The following is a 16949-nucleotide window of genomic DNA, read 5'->3' on the forward strand; positions in this document are numbered from 1 at the left end:
GCTCTCTTGGGAGGAGAAAGGACATTTGGAAGCCAGGATGGCTCAACTTGATCAAGAGTTGCGTGATCGGATGGTAGACCTGGACCACCAGAAACAAATTGTGTTTAAATTGGAGAAGAAACTGAAAATGTTGGACAAGCTCCTGGCTGAAGAGAAACCCACCTCGGCCAGATATGCCGAAGAACGTGACCAAGCGGAGACTGATGCTCAAGAGAAGGCGACCAAGGCCCTCTCCTTGGCCAGAGCTATTGAAGAAGTACTTGAGGAGCAAGATGAATTTGAGAGGCTGAACAGGAAACTCAGAGCAGAGATGGAAGATCTCATGAGCTCAAAAGATGACGTTGGGAAGAACTTCTATGAGTTGGAGAAGTCTAAGCGTGCTCTCGAGTAGCAGGTGGAAAATGAGAAAATGAAGAGGAGAGTCCTCTGAAGGATATCAAGAGGTCTAAGCCAGAGCCTGTTAGGAGGCGGTCTGGAGATGGTGGCGCTGTAGTACCGCCAGAGGCAGAGAAGATGGAAGGTCTTTCTGCTGAACCCGTTGATGGGGCTGATGTGGATGCAGAGGCCAAGAGTCTCATGACAGTGTGTAACCAGGACCAGGTCGCAGAAGACGTCCCCTCCGCCTACAAGGCCTTCCAAGAAGCCAGCAGCCTGCTGGGGAAGAAATATGAGGAGATGGACGACCAGTATGCAGATCCTGTCTACTACTGTGGGCTGGCTCTCCAAAAGGAGAACAGTGTCCTGGGTGAGCCTCTGGAGAAAGAGAAGGACTTAAAAGGGCAAGTATATGATGCCAGGTCAAAGGAAACAAAGGTTGAAGAAGTTAAGGCCGAGGTGCTGCGGAGACCGAAGGAATGGCTACTGATGTGGAAAAAGCCACTAAAGAAGCAGAAGTCTCTGAAACTGCTGCCAAAGTGGGGGAAACAACAGCTGGGAAGATAGATGTGCACCGGAGGCACTTAAAAAAAGCGTGCAGGGACAAGCCTTCTCTGCTAATGGAGAAAGGGTCAAGACACAACCATGAACTGGAACCAGTCAAGAGTTGCAGCAGTCCAAGAAAGGACATAAGGAGCATGTACAGAAGCCCGAGAATCAAAAAAGAGAGCTTGCCGATCATATAAAAACATCTTCTGAGAGAAGTTCCAGAGGCCGAATGTGAAGAGAAAAAGAAAGAAAAGAGAGAGGCCATGGGTGCAAAGGCGTAACATCCTCACTCGTGAAAGAGAGTTCCTGCTCATAAGATGGGGAAGAAAGTCCCATAGATATGATCTACTCCATAATAAACTTGTGTTCGTGACAAACCAAGCGCTGTTGTCCTGGGTCTGGCAGAATAAAGGAAAGACTGTACGACAGGTAGATGCCCTCTCACAAGCATCTGGGTTTGGTGCTAGTGTTCACCCCTACGGGCTTGAACAAAGAGGGGTTATATGTGAGGCAGTGACAGGACTCACGGCTGTTAGGGGAGAGATATGGCAGGAGTTTCCATTTCTTCGCTGTCAATCAGCAGGTCAGAGGCCGCACCAGGTGGAACAATAAGTCTGGGATAAGAGCCCATTACAGACTGTTAGGAGGAGGAAGAGTCTGTGTGCAGCAGAGGCCTGGGAAGGCTCTGTACAAGTGGGCTCAGCCGAGCTGGCTGAGGGGCCGCGGGGCTAGGTGTTAGTCTGAACTTTGGCGGACTCCGCGAGGTCTTGGAATTGACGGTCGCTAAGCCAGAGTCAGGAGGACTTCTGGGCCACAATCCCCCAAAAGGTACTGGACTTTGTTACAGCCTGGAAGTGCTAGATTGTTAGGCTGGGAAAAGCCGCATGTTCTTCCCGTGTGTGAACGGGGCTTTCAGTGAGGTAGGGAGTCCTCATGTTTAGTTAGAGCCCAGCCGGGCAGGTGTTTTATTTGTATTGTTTGTTTTTATCGATGAAGATCATTGTGAGAATGACCCCCGAATAAGAGACGATCCCTTACAACACATACACCTTAGGGCTCATGCACACAAACGTCTTTTTGTGTTCCGTATACTGACCATATTTTGATTCCATATACGGAGCCATTCATTTTAATGGGTCCGCAAAAGATGCGGACAGCACTCTGTGTGCTGTCCGCACCCGTTGCTCCGTTCTGTGACCCCGCAAAAATGATGAGACATGTCCTATTCTTCTCCGTTTTGCAGACAATAGGCATCTCTATAACGGGCCTCCTGTTCTGTTCCGCAAATTGCGGAATGCACACAGGCAGCATCAGTTTTTTGCGGACCGCAGAAAACGGCACGTTCGTGTGCATGAGCCTTTAATCATTTAATTCAGGTGTTTCATTCAGTCCTATTAACACAGGTGTATAAAATCCAGCCCCTAGCCATGCAGTCTGCCTTTACAGAGTTCCCTGAATCCGAGTAGTGGTCCTGTAATAAGATTCCATCTCTGCAACAAGTCCGTTCCTAAAATGTTGTCCCTCCTAGATACCAACTGCGAGTGGTATTATTGCAAAGTGGAAGTGTTTAGGAACCTGGAGACCACATAAAATAAACAGCGGGGTCACCCAGTGCTGAGGACGTCACCAATACCTAAGTGCAAACATGAGGTAAACATCTGTCCTCAGGATTCCTCCTGAGAAAGCCATAATATGCGAAACGCGCATCGATGAGCGTCCCCACCTCTACACCCTCCGATTATAATTAGGCATGTTTACCTCATGTTTGCACTTAGGATATATGGGAATATAGATCGGTATTCAGGTGATAGGTGACCCCACAGCATATTAAGGATTGCCGTATGCATCACATGATTTTGCTGTAGGTCAGTTTCGTACAGGGTAACTTATATTACTACGAATTGCCTATCTCTGCCGATTTTACCAATATTCTGAGGGAACATTAGAGATTGTGTGCGGTGGTTTTTCCCTACCATCATGTTTTTGCTGTGATTATTACTTTTTAAGGGAGCATTCACACGAACGTGTTTTTCTTCCGTGTCCGTTCTGCAATTTTGGCGGACAATGCACGAATCCATTCATTTCCATGGGTCCGCGAAAATTGCGGAATGCCTTTTTATTCTCATCCGTGTGCTCTCCGTTCCGTGTGTCCGTTACTTTTATTTTAGAACATGTCCTATACTTGGCCGCAAATCGCGGTCCGTGGCCCCATAGAAAGTCATTGGGTCCGTGAAAAACTGATAGCACACGGAAATGCATCCGTATGTCATCCGTTTTTTGCGGACCCCTGGACTGAAAACATTCTAAGAAACCCCATTTCATGCCGACTTCCGTGCTCATGGAGCATCCCCATAACCATGGGAACGCCACCATACTAGAATGTACTGTCGGATTTGAGAATTACGTTGAAATCGCAATGCGATTAATATAACTTAAAGTAATCGCAATGCGATTTCAACTTAGAGCTGGGTTTCTAATGGGTCAGCTTGCTAGAATTAAGACGAATATGGAATATAGCAGTGCTAAGTTGAAATCGCAATGCGATTACTTCAAGTTAGATTAATCGCTTTGGGATTTTAACTTAGCACTGCTATATTCCATATTCGTGTTAATTCTAGCAAGCTGACCCATTAGAAACACAGCTCTAAGTTGAAATCGCATTGCGATTAATATAACTTTAAAGTAATCGTATTGCGATTTCAACTTAGACCTGGTTTACTATGGTTGGCTTGGTAGAATTAGCGATTATGAGGAATGGACATTTAATTTTAACCCTTCTGGGTTTTTTTGCGGACCGTGAAAAACAGATGACACACAGAAGCACTACGTCCGTATTATACGGACTTACGGAACTGAAACATAACTGAAGACATACGGAACACAAGGATCCGTGATTTACGGACCACAAAACCACCACGGTCGTGTGAATGCTCCCTTACTTTGTACTTAATAAAGTTGATTTTTATTCATTAAAGGGAACCTGTCACCAAAAAAATCGCTTACTAAGCTGTTAATAGTACCTTATAGTGCTGCAGAGTAGTGTCCTAATGCACTTTTTCTTCGTTTAGCCGCATTTAGCCTCCTTGAGAAATCAATGTTTTATTCAGCCGCTGCCCCCTGCTTCAAGTCAGGTTTGAAGTCAAGGGGGCAGCGGCCTAGGCGTCTCCAATCCTGCTCTCCCCACCTTTTTCGTCACGCGGGAGCTCAGTGTCCCAGCCCGCATGCGCAGTAAAGGGCTGCTGTAGCGCGAACCCGGCTCCGGCTCGTACACTCAGCCGGCTTCAGTTTCGCTACTGCGCATGCACCCGGCATCTTCTGTAACTGCGCTAGTATGTAAGGCTGGCGGGCGCATGCGCAGTAGCGAAACTGAAGCGGGCTGAGTGTACGAGCCGGAGCCGGGATCGCGCTACAGCAGCCCTTTACTGCGCATGCGGGCTGGGAGCGCGGTCCCGGCGTGTCATAAAAGGCGGCGGAAGGCGGGGAGAGCAGGATTGGAGACGCCTAGGCCGCTGCCCCTTTGACTTCAAACCTGACTTGAAGCACGGGGCAGCGGCTGAATAAAACATAGATTTCTCCAGGAGTCTAGATGCGGCTAAACGATCAAAAAGTGCATTAGGACACTACTCTGCAGCACTATAAGGTACTATTAACAGCTTAGTAAGCGATTTTTTTGGTGACAGACTCCATTTAAGGCGTTTTTGCACTCCATTCGGGGTTGTGTTCCATAACTGCAGAGTCTGAACATTGACATTAACATCAACACAAACTCTGTGCTGTGCCGGAAGCTTCATGACATGGAGGAGCAGCTGTATGCCAGGCGTCAGACGGAGTGGTGGAAAGCACGTCACCACTGGACTCAGGAGCAGTGGACACATCTTCTGTGGAATGATGAATCACACTTCTCTATCTGGAGGTCTAATGGATGACTTCATTGTGCCAACTGTAAAGAAGGTGGAGGAGGGATAATGCTATGGGGTTCAGGGGTCACCCTAGACCAGTGTTTCCCAAGCAGTGTTCCTCCAGCTGTTGCAAAACTACAACTCCCAGCATGCCTGGACAGCCTTTGGCTGTGCGGTCATGCTGGGAGTTGTAGTTTTGCAACAGCTGGAGGCACACTGCTTGGGAAACACTGCCCTAGACCACTTCGTTCCTGAACAGGACAATCCTAATACATTTTGGACAGTTTTATGCTTCCAACTTTGTGTGAACAGTTTTTGGGAAGGCCCTGTTCTGTTCCAGCATGACTGTGCCTCAGGACACAGGATAGGGGATAAAAATTTGACCGCTAGGACCCCCACTGATCCCAAGAAGGAGAGGGAGACACATGGGCATCACGATTACTTCAATATTGTGAGTTTAATCACTTTAGGCATCTTCTATGTCAGGGATGGGAAACCTCTGGCACGTCAGCTGAAACTACAACTCCCAGAATCCTCCTTTCACTTTTGTGCAAGTTATAAGAACAGCCGAGGAAGTAAGTATGCTGGGAGTTGTAGCTGGAATGCCGAAGGTTGCTGATCCATGCTCTTCGTAATGCAGCCATTTGGTCGGGTGGCCGGCGCACTACCTGCCCGTTCACAGCGTCTGAGATAAAAGTCTTCTTTTCTATGGGAGCCTGTGCGGGGCGCTCTCATAGATCTGCATATACAAGGAGACTTTGTGTCCACACAACAGACGCTGCATGAATCGGGGGAGCCGGTCATCTGTCCAAATGGGGAACGGAACGGAGGCAGCATTACAGAGAGCACTCGCCATACTGAAGTATACTAACAGGCAGAAGAAGAAGACCTGCTACCAACACTACATCAGTGTTGTCCCCAAAAATCACATAAATAAGACACATAGGCATCAACTGTGCCAAAGGAGACCTGGCATAGCAACCAATCAGAGCTCAGCTTTTGTTTCTTAAAGGGCCCATGTACTTTCAGCAAACTTTTGATATCACATAGGGACATATTAAAAAGTTTTGATCAGTGGGGGTCTGAGCGCTGAGACCCCCACCGATCTCTAGACGGGGGGGGGGGGGGGGGGGGGACAGAAGCGCTTCCTTAGCGTGTTCTATCTTTCTATCCTGCAGAGAACGTGCTAAGTGAGTGCTAATCTTGCCTCGTTCTAGAGATTGTGAGGGTCTCAGCCCCCAGATCCCCACTGATCAAAACTTTTGATATGTCTCCAAAAGTACATCGACACTTTAAAATGAAATCTGCCCCGTTATTGTTATAGAATATGAGGCCTGTATTATCTAAGAGAAAAGCTGCCCTTGTTGCCCCTACAACCAATCACAGCACAGCTTCCATATCTCCACAGCAGTTTAAGAAATAAAAGCTGAGCTATGATTGGTCGCTAAGGGGGAAAAGAGGCCAGATTATCCCTTGGCTGCTACATCTGCCTGACATCTCAGCCACCGCTGCCCGTCTGGTATATAGCTACACCCCCGGCTATCGGAGGACACTGAAGGGTTGCCCCAGCATAGTACCGCTGGCCACACCAGCATTTGCTATAGACTGTTCACACTATGTGCTCTAACTGGTCTATCATGTTGACAACATAAGTGATTGATGGCCAATGATTTATTAGTGTTCATGGATATTTAGGCTTCACTGAATCAGCTACGATAGCAGATCTGTGTGTGATCCTGTTCCATCCATGGCTATAGTACTGTCCAGCCCAATAGAACGCTGTTTGATATAAGAATGGGTGAATAAGTGAGGCACCTTGTGTTAACCCAGGCTTCGAATATAAGTTTGCCCACTTTGTGGCTCTAGCTAAAGGATTAGTCACAGTCAGTTCTCATAATAGCGGATAACTATTAGCTTTTGCTTTATAGCTGCGACCTTCTGGCTTTAGCGATCAGCCATTAAGCAGTGTATTAGGGTAGTCGTCACTTCTAATAGGGGCTATTTTGTTATTAGAAAAGAAGAATTGTGTATATATTGGTTTTCATCAGCTGATTATTTTTCTTTTTGATTATTATAAGGGCATATTGGCTTTTAATAATGTATCATTAAAGGGCTTCTGTCACCCCACTAAACCGTTTTTTTTTTTTTTTGTTTACTTATAATCCCGACACTGCGATTTATGCATACATACTTTAATTTATCATTTCTGTTCAGTAGATTGTTAAAAACGTACTTTTAAAATATGCAAATTACCTTGCTACCAGCAAGTAGGGCGGCTACTTACTGGTAGCAGCGGCATCCTCCTATCCTAAAGACGCCCCCTCCGCATGTTGATTGACAGGGCCAGGGAACGGGATCGGCTCCATCCTCAATGCGCCGATGACGTCATCGAGTACACCCGGAAGAGACGGGTGTACTCGATGACGTCATGGGCGCAGGCGCATTGAGGATGGAGCGGCCAAGCGAGCGTCCACCTTTCAGTGCGCCTGCGCCGACTGAATACCGTTACGGCGCAGGCGCGAGATCTTGATAGCAGACAGGGCCAGCAGAGGACGATCCCGTTCCCTGGCCCTGTCAATCAACATGCGGAGGGGGCGTCTTTAGGATAGGAGGATGCGGCTGCTACCAGTAAGTAGCCGCCCTACTTGCTGGTAGCAAGGTAATTTGCATATTTTCAAAGTACGTTTTTAACAAATTCTACTGGACCAAAATGATTAATTAGATCATGTATGCAGAAATCGCACTATAGGGATTATAAGTAAACAAAAAAAAAAAAAAAAAATGGTTTAGTGGGGTGACAGAAGCCCTTTAAAGGTTATGGCTTTAGATAAGTGGTGCTTCTGCGAATCCTATTTAAATGACCACATTCTACTATAATCCCCTGGACAGGGTTCTGTTCAATCTGTGGGTTTCAGATTATCCCTTAGCCATGATCCTTCAAATCAGGTTCGGAGGACTTGTTCTAGAGGATCTTTCACCAGGTACAGGTCCTCTAGTCAAGGCTAGAGGTCACTGATTTTCAGGGATAGGAACGCGATTTTCCCGTTATAGAAAGGAGGAATAGAACATAAAATTCATACAAATACCACAAAGTACAAAACAAACACCTCTATCTATTCAATGTCAGAAGCTGCTGTACACGTTTAGGCCGACTATGACACCGTGGAGCGGTTGGCGGCCTTAGGAACTCTACGAGAGTCTTCTGAAGTAGGGCTTCGCTGAGTCCACAGTGTTCTTGGTCAGTTCTGTGTCTGTGAAGACAGAAATATGGGGGTGACCATCATAAGTATCTTCCCAGTGACACGGTCACGCAACGCGGTAACATATTACCTGCTCAGATATCTTGATGCTCTCGGCACATTGAAGAAATTCAGTCACGTGTTTGGAGCAGTTTTCCACTGCGGCCTGGTTCTGTTTCAGACATTGCTCGAAAGCCGCAAAGGGTTCGGCGCACTGTGTACGAATCTTCCGTATTATAGGACTAAAGGAGAGGAAAGTGTGACATGGTTTGTAAGGTTGAAAAAAAAAAAAAAAGACATTAAACTGAGTGTACCTTAGTTTTGAAAAGAAAACGTAACTTTTATCATACACTTCCTTTGTGGGAAGGAGAGAGGATTATATAATTACAGTTACCCCTAGTGTCCTCATTTAATTGTGGGAGGAGGGGGGGGCACCAGCAAGGATTTTCTATGCTTGAGTGCTCAATCTTACAGTCTGCTGACCCTAATCAACTCGTCAAGTCAGGGAAATTACTGACAGGCTGTAGTCGGAGCACTCACCCCGCTGGAACCTCGGGCCTGATCGAAAAATCCCTTATTCTCCTATCCTATTACAAGCACAAAAAGTATTAGCCGACGCGTTTTGCCAGAGTCAGTGGCTCATCAGGGAAAAAGGTTTAGTGCTATGTAGTGCATCTGTGCCGTGGCAACGCTACATCATAATTAGGGCAGTGGCAGCGTGGGTTTGAAATTGCCTCCTTTTTATTGCCCTAACCACACCTCCTTATTACCTCAGTCCCAATGATCAACGGGGGGGGGGGTCCCGCGGTACAGCACACGGCTAGCCCGGTCTTATTACCTATTGATTACGGTAAGTCTACCGATTCTTTCGCTTATTTATTTCCAGGTGACCAACCACACCTTTAGTTGGGAGGGCAGTTGCTCATGACTATGTATTTTACAAGCATTTCAAGATATGGACAAAATAAAATGAAAGAGGACAGAGTAGTTTGAGCCCCCCCCCCAATTAAATGAGGACACTAGGGCCAACTGTAATTATATAATCCTTTCTCCTTTCCACAAAGGAAGTGTCTAAAGAACTTTTTAGAGAATTTTTGTCTCATTTATTATAAAAGGATAAATAAAAGTACGTTTTATTTTCAAAACTAAGGTACACTCAGTTTAATATTGAGACCACTGAGGATAGAAAAGGGAGGTCGCACCAAATTTACCGCCTCACACTGTGCTTTATCTGAAAAAAGACATACTGCAAGTTGATCCAAAGGAAGGCAAAAAACCCCATGAGGTAGAAGCCGAAACAGACGCATCCAGATGTATTATATGGCACCATTCCGTTTAATTCTGGATTTGAGATCCTCTGCCGGATGTCAAAACCAGAATTAATGCAGATGTGGAAGCAGCCTTCGTGTCATCTGCAAAAATGGATACTTTACTGTGTAAGCCTCCTACAAGATCATTAATACATATACTGACCCATGTGGTACCCCACTAGTGACACCTCCAATACGGACCCCTGTGGTACCCCACTAGTGACAGTGACACCTCCAGTACGGACCCCTGTGGTTCCTCACTAGTGACAGTGACACCTCCAGTACAGACCCCTGTGGTTCTCCACTAGTGACACCTCCAATACGGACCCCTGTGGTACCCCACTAGTGACAGTGACACCTCCAGTACGGACCCCTGTGGTTCCTCACTAGTGACAGTGACACCTCCAGTACAGACCCCTGTGGTTCTCCACTAGTGACACCTCCAATACGGACCCCTGTGGTACCCCACTAGTGACAGTGACACCTCCAGTACGGACCCCTGTGGTTCCTCACTAGTGACAGTGACACCTCCAGTACAGACCCCTGTGGTTCTCCACTAGTGACACCTCCAGTACGGACCCCTGTGGTACCCCACTAGTGACAGTGACACCTCCAGTACGGACCCCTGTGGTTCCTCACTAGTGACAGTGACACCTCCAGTACAGACCCCTGTGGTTCTCCACTAGTGACACCTCCAGTACGGACCCCTGTGGTACCCCACTAGTGACAGTGACACCTCCAGTACGGACCCCTGTGGTTCCTCACTAGTGACAGTGACACCTCCAGTACGGACCCCTGTGGTTCTCCACTAGTGACACCTCCAGTACGGACCCCTGTGGTACCCCACTAGTGACAGTGACACCTCCAGTACGGACCCCTGTGGTTCCTCACTAGTGACAGTGACACCTCCAGTACGGACCCCTGTGGTACCCCACTAGTGACAGTGACACCTCCAGTACGGACCCCTGTGGTTCCTCACTAGTGACAGTGACACCTCCAGTACGGACCCCTGTGGCTCTCCACTAGTGACACCTCCAGTACGGACCCCTGTGGTACCCCACTAGTGACAGTGACACCTCCAGTACGGACCCCTGTGGTACCCCACTAGTGACAGTGACACCTCCAGTACAGACCCCTGTGGTACCCCTCTAGTGACAGTGACACCTCCAGTACGGACCCCTGTGGTACCCCACTAGTGACAGTGACACCTCCAGTACGGACCCCTGTGGTTCCTCACTAGTGACAGTGACACCTCCAGTACGGACCCCTGTGGTACCCCACTAGTGACAGTGACACCTCCAGTACGGACCCCTGTGGTTCCTCACTAGTGACAGTGACACCTCCAGTACGGACCCCTGTGGTTCCTCACTAGTGACAGTGACACCTCCAGTACGGACCCCTGTGGTTCCTCACTAGTGACAGTGACACCTCCAGTACGGACCCCTGTGGTTCCTCACTAGTGACAGTGACACCTCCAGTACGGACCCCTGTGGTTCCTCACTAGTGACAGTGACACCTCCAGTACGGACCCCTGTGGTACCCCACTAGTGACAGTGACACCTCCAGTACAGACCCCTGTAGTTCCTCACTAGTGACACCTCCAGTACGGACCCCTGTGGTACCCCACTAGTGACAGTGACACCTCCAGTACGGACCCCTGTGGTTCCTCACTAGTGACAGTGACACCTCCAGTACAGACCCCTGTGGTTCCTCACTAGTGACACCTCCAGTACGGACCCCTGTGGTACCCCACTAGTGACAGTGACACCTCCAGTACGGACCCCTGTGGTTCCTCACTCATGCGAGTACAGTGCAATAGACCCATGAACAGATAGGAGAGGACTTTATCATCATGATACCTTCACTTCAGGTGAGGGGAGCCGCGGTCAGTTTGGAAGATGCAGCTTTTATGGAGCCATGCACACATTTGTATTTCTATAGATCTGTTTGGCATGTCCAAGTCTGGTCCGCACTGCAGACGCGGATAGTCTGTTCTATGGATGGGAGTGAGAAATATGTGGAATGCACGGGAAGGCCATAGGTTGTAAGCCCTTACTCCTGGTGTTTCAGTTATATATTAGCCAGTTACGTTGTGATGTCCTTTGTTTTGTACATGAACCCTCTGAATTTGGAAAGCGCTGGAGAATATGGTGGCGCTATATAAATATTATTATTAAGGTATCCATAATTTGCAAATCCGTGATTTTCCAACTGAAACACGGACACGGTTGTGTGCAGGAGACATTAAAGCATCACCTAAAGGGGTTATCCGACCCCTGAAATGCTGCACCATACGCCCGGGCCCCTCACACACAATATACTTACCTTGCTCCCTGTCACCCGCACGGCCGCAGCTGCTTCTCCCAGTGCGCGGATGAAAACATCTGATGTCTGTTGGTGGGGGCAGCAGCCAATGGCAGGCAGCTACGGGGACGATCTTCCCTAGCATCACCCGCAATGGCATCACCCCATTGGCTGCACCGACACCAGATGTTTACAACCGCGCACGGGGAGAAGCAGCGGCGGCCGTGCATGTGTCGGGGAGCAAGGTAAGTATATGGTGTGTGAGGGGCCCGGGCGTATGGTGCAGCATTTCAGGGGTTGGATAACCCCTTTAACATTCCAAAATTGATGTGTCATAGCAAAATGGCCCAAGGTTTGGATCGGTGGAGGTGTGAGCGCCGAGACCCTGACCGATCAGCAGAATGAGGAGAGAGCAGCTCAGTAGAACGTCTATGGACCCGTCTCGATACCCCTGCAGCGAGAAGAGAGCGCTTTATGTGAGCGCCTCTCACTCCTGGCTTTAATGATGGGTGAGGGTCTCAGCGATCAGACCCCGAATGATCAAATCTCTGATATGTCACTATCAAAGTTTTTTGAAAGTTCAGTGATCTTTTAATGTAAATGGCAAGATGGCATAAAATATTAGGGGCTAACTCTAGACATGGCAGACACCTCATGGCTGACATTCCCTTATGCATAAACCTCTTTTGGCCCGCCGTATGGCCCCTTTAAGTCATGCCCTTTTTCTAGACTATTTTCAAAACCCTTAAACGAGATGTAGAAAGAGGCTAAAAGGCATTATACACTTGGCACGTGGCATGTACCCAGCTTCAAGGGTGACCAACAGCACCTAAGCACTGGAGAAGTTGCCTACGCCGACAGAGAATGAGCCGGTAAATTGGGGCATGTGGATCCAGTAACATGGCATGACGAATGCTACTCACTGAGATGAAGTACACTGGGCCACCTTCACTTTCTGCTCGTGACAGTCTTGTTGCCAGCTTCCCGGTTTGCTGCTGACGCACGTGCCATACTCTTCCAGCTCAGTGCGGCAATACTTAGCTGTGACTTCCAGAGCGGCCTGCCTGGGAAGGAGGAAAACCAGAGATCAAAGGAAGACGATGTCTGAAGGTGGGTCGACATTTCCCCATCAACAGAACTGCTGTTCTTTTATGGGACATCCAGAAGTAGAGGCCCAGCTCACTGGAGCTATGAGTGACTGCTATAGGGTCTGGCGGTGGGGAGCCATACAGGAGTGTCGCCTGTTGCCATGCAGCCACCTCCACACCTTCAAATCCTCCATAACAGTGCACCCGCTACAGTTCCCTTCATAAAAGGGTTCCCCTGTAGGTATCTCCATGACAGCGCTCCCGCCTCGGGTGCCCGCATGACAGCGCTCCCGCCTCGGGTGCCCGCATGACAGCGCTCCCGCCTCGGGTGCCCGCATGACAGCGCTCCCGCCTCGGGTGCCCGCATGACAGCGCTCCCGCCTCGGGTGCCCGCATGACAGCGCTCCCGCCTCGGGTGCCCGCATGACAGCGCTCCCGCCTCGGGTGCCCGCATGACAGCGCTCCCGCCTCGGGTGCCCGCATGACAGCGCTCCCGCCTCGGGTGCCCGCATGACAGCGCTCCCGCCTCGGGTGCCCGCATGACAGCGCTCCCGCCTCGGGTGCCCGCATGACAGCGCTCCCGCCTCGGGTGCCCGCATGACAGCGCTCCCGCCTCGGGTGCCCGCATGACAGCGCTCCCGCCTCGGGTGCCCGCATGACAGCGTTCCCGCCTCGGGTGCCCGCATGACAGCGTTCCCGCCTCGGGTGCCCGCATGACAGCGTTCCCGCCTCGGGTGCCCGCATGACAGCGTTCCCGCCTCGGGTGCCCGCATGACAGCGTTCCCGCCTCGGGTCCCTCCATGACAGCGTTCCCGCCTCGGGTCCCTCCATGACAGCGTTCCCGCCTCGGGTCCCTCCATGACAGCGTTCCCGCCTCGGGTCCCTCCATGACAGCGTTCCCGCCTCGGGTCCCTCCATAACAGTGCGCGCGCTACAGGTCCCTCCATAACAGTGCGCGCGCTACAGGTCCCTCCATAACAGTGCGCGCGCTACAGGTCCCTCCATAACAGTGCGCACGCTACAGGTCCCTCCATAACAGTGCGCGCGCTACAGGTCCCTCCATAACAGTGCGCGCGCTACAGGTCCCTCCATAACAGTGTTCCCGCCTCAGGTGCCTCCATAACAGTGTTCCCGCCTCAGGTCCCTCCATAACAGTGTTCCCGCCTCAGGTCCCTCCATAACAGTGCGCGCGCTACAGGTCCATCCATAACAGTGCGCGCGCTACAGGTCCCTCCATAACAGTGCGCGCGCTACAGGTCCCTCCATAACAGTGCGCGCGCTACAGGTCCCTCCATAACAGTGCGCGCGCTACAGGTCCCTCCATAACAGTGCGCGCGCTACAGGTCCCTCCATAACAGTGCGCGCGCTACAGGTCCCTCCATAACAGTGCGCGCGCTACAGGTCCCTGCATAACAGTGTTTACGCCTCAGGTGCCTCCATAACAGTGTTCCCCTGTAAGTATCTCCATAATAGAGTGCCAGCAACAGGTGTTTTCATAAAAGCGTACCTGCTACAGGTTCCTCCATAACAGTGTGCCCTCAGTAGGTATCTACAAAACAGCGTGCCAGCCACAGGTGCCTCCATAACCGCGTGCCCTCTCTAGGAGTCTCCATAACCACATCCCCCCTATAATTTCCTAGGTGCTATGATGAGAACAGTATGCCAGCCACAGGCACCTCTCAGGCTAGTATGGCTGTCCCATAACAGTCTCCCAGCCTCAGACCGCATCCTAAGGGCTCGTTCACACTGGCATTTTGGCTTTCCGTTTCTGAGGTCCGTTCAGGGCTCTCACAAGCGGTCCAAAATGGATCAGTTTTGCCCTAATGCATTCTGAATGGGAAAGGATCGGCTCAGAATGCATCAGTTTGCTTCCGTTCCGTCTCCATTCCGTTCTGGAGGCGGACACCAAAACGCTGCTTGCGGAGCCAAACGGATCCGTCCTGACACACAATGTAAGTCAATGGGGACGGATCCGTTTTCTCTGACACAATCTGGCACAACAGAAAACGGATCCGTCCTTCATTGACTTTCAATGGAGTTCATGACGGATCCGTCATGGCTATGGAAGACATAATACAACCCGATCCGTTCATGACGGATGCATGCGGTTGTATTATTGTAACGGAAGCGTTTTTGCAGATCCATGACGGATCCGCCAAAAACCCCAGTGTGAAAGTAGCCTTACCTGAAGCTCCTGGGCTTTAATCAGACCCCTCCCCCATCTCTATGCTGGAGTCTTCCTATGTTGCAGAGTAGCTTTTGGGCACAACCTGACGCGGGTCCTGGCTGTGCCTGCTACCACCACGCCCTGGAGCTGGCAGTGCCCGGACTGTAGAAAGCCTCAGGAGGACAGCACTTACATCTTCAGCCTGACACCGGGTCACCCTTCAAGTGCACATGGTCTTACTCCACTTCCAGGCTGGGGGAGGGGAAGCCTACGATTGGCTGATCTGGAGCAGAGGGCCGTCTGATTGGTTGGACTGTTGTGTCTGTTAACCATTACACTGCTGCAACACAGAGAGAAGGAAATAGAGGAGTGCGGAGTCCTCAGTCACCGTCTGCACAGAGACCTGCCCCAGAAAGCTACGTGTACCCGCTGGGACTTGTAGTACTGCACAGTAAGCTACGTGTACATGCTGGGACTTGTAGTGCTGCACAGTAAGCTATGTGTACATGCTGGGACTTGTAATACACAGAAAGCTATGTGTACATGCTGGGACTTGTAGTACTACAGAGCAAGCTATGTGTACATGCTGGGACTTGTAGTACTACAGAGCAAGCTACGTGTACATGCTGGGACTTGTAGTACTACAGAGCAAGCTACGTGTACATGCTGGGACTTGTAGTACTACAGAGCAAGCTACGTGTACATGCTGGGACTTGTAGTACTACAGAGCAAGCTACGTGTACATGCTGGGACTTGTAGTACTACAGAGCAAGCTACGTGTACATGCTGGGACTTGTAGTACTACAGAGCAAGCTATGTGTACATGCTGGGACTTGTAGTACTACAGAGCAAGCTACGTGTACATGCTGGGACTTGTAGTACTACAGAGCAAGCTACGTGTACATGCTGGGACTTGTAGTACTACAGAGCAAGCTATGTGTACATGCTGGGACTTGTAGTACTACAGAGCAAGCTACGTGTACATGCTGGGACCTGTAGTACTACAGAGCAAGCTACGTGTACATGCTGGGACCTGTAGTACTACAGAGCAAGCTACGTGTACATGCTGGGACTTATAGTACTACAGAGCAAGCTATGTGTACATGCTGGGACTTGTAGTACTACAGAGCAAGCTACGTGTACATGCTGGGACTTGTAGTACTACAGAGCAAGCTACGTGTACATGCTGGGACCTGTAGTACTACAGAGCAAGCTACGTGTACATGCTGGGACCTGTAGTACTACAGAGCAAGCTACGTGTACATGCTGGGACCTGTAGTACTACAGAGCTAGCTACGTGTACACACTTGCATATATACACGCTGAGCCTTATGGTATCACACAGCAGTATATATTTACATGATGAGCCTTGTAGTACCACACAGTAGTATATATTTACATGAGACTTGTAGTACCACACAGCAGTATATATTTACATGAGACTTGTAGTACCACACAGCAGTATATAGTTACATGATGAGACTTGTAGTACCACACAGCCGTATATAGTTACATGATGAGACTTGTAGTACCACACAGTAGTATATAGTTACATGATGAGACTTGTAGTACCACAGAACCACCTATGACAAGGCAGACAAGCGATTACCGACACCACATTTCCGCCTGCGCAGTGACGTCACGTACACACCGGAAGTTGTGTTTGCCGGCGGAAGCGGAAGTCGGTGTTGCCAGGGCCAGCGCTGACGCAGGCGGAAGCGTCAAGGGAAAAAAGGGAATGGCGGCGGCGGCTGGTGTGAGCGGTGTACCGGCACAAGACGAGCTGGTCCGCTCGGTCACCCTGTACCGCCGCCGGCCCCGGCTGCTCAGGGGCACCGTGCTGCCCTTCTCCGTGCTGTACCCGGCCTGGCTGTACCTATGGGTGGCGGTGTATGGGGCGGCCGAGTACCCGGAGGCCGGGCTCATCTGTCTGGCGGCGCTGGGGGTCATCCATGTCCTCACCATGTTGTCGGGGCTGTGGTCGGTGCACGCCCACTGTGCTCTGTCCTGCACAAAGG

The 16949-nt window shown here is 50.1% G+C and overlaps 1 protein-coding gene across 5 annotated transcripts; it reads right to left on the bottom strand.

The window, feature by feature from the left end:
- Positions 1 to 7796: 7796 nt before the first annotated feature.
- On the bottom strand, positions 7797 to 16585 carry CHCHD5 (coiled-coil-helix-coiled-coil-helix domain containing 5). Of its 5 annotated transcripts, none has more exons than XM_044272936.1 (5): positions 16485 to 16585; positions 15125 to 15271; positions 12600 to 12740; positions 8154 to 8304; positions 7797 to 8074 (listed from the first exon to the last, which is right to left on the bottom strand). In XM_044272936.1, coding segments are annotated over exons 2-5 (306 nt in total). In that variant the 5' UTR covers positions 15127 to 15271; positions 16485 to 16585; the 3' UTR covers positions 7797 to 8062. The 5 variants fall into 5 exon arrangements, with proteins under 5 accessions (XP_044128871.1, XP_044128873.1, XP_044128874.1 ...); XM_044272938.1 differs by having other exon boundaries at positions 16405 to 16543; XM_044272939.1 differs by lacking the exon at positions 15125 to 15271 and having other exon boundaries at positions 16485 to 16569.
- Positions 16586 to 16949: the final 364 nt, after the last annotated feature.

The sequence above is a fragment of the Bufo gargarizans genome, unplaced genomic scaffold (genome assembly GCF_014858855.1).
Source record: "Bufo gargarizans isolate SCDJY-AF-19 unplaced genomic scaffold, ASM1485885v1 fragScaff_scaffold_252_pilon:::fragment_2:::debris, whole genome shotgun sequence".
NCBI lineage: Eukaryota > Metazoa > Chordata > Amphibia > Anura > Bufonidae > Bufo > Bufo gargarizans.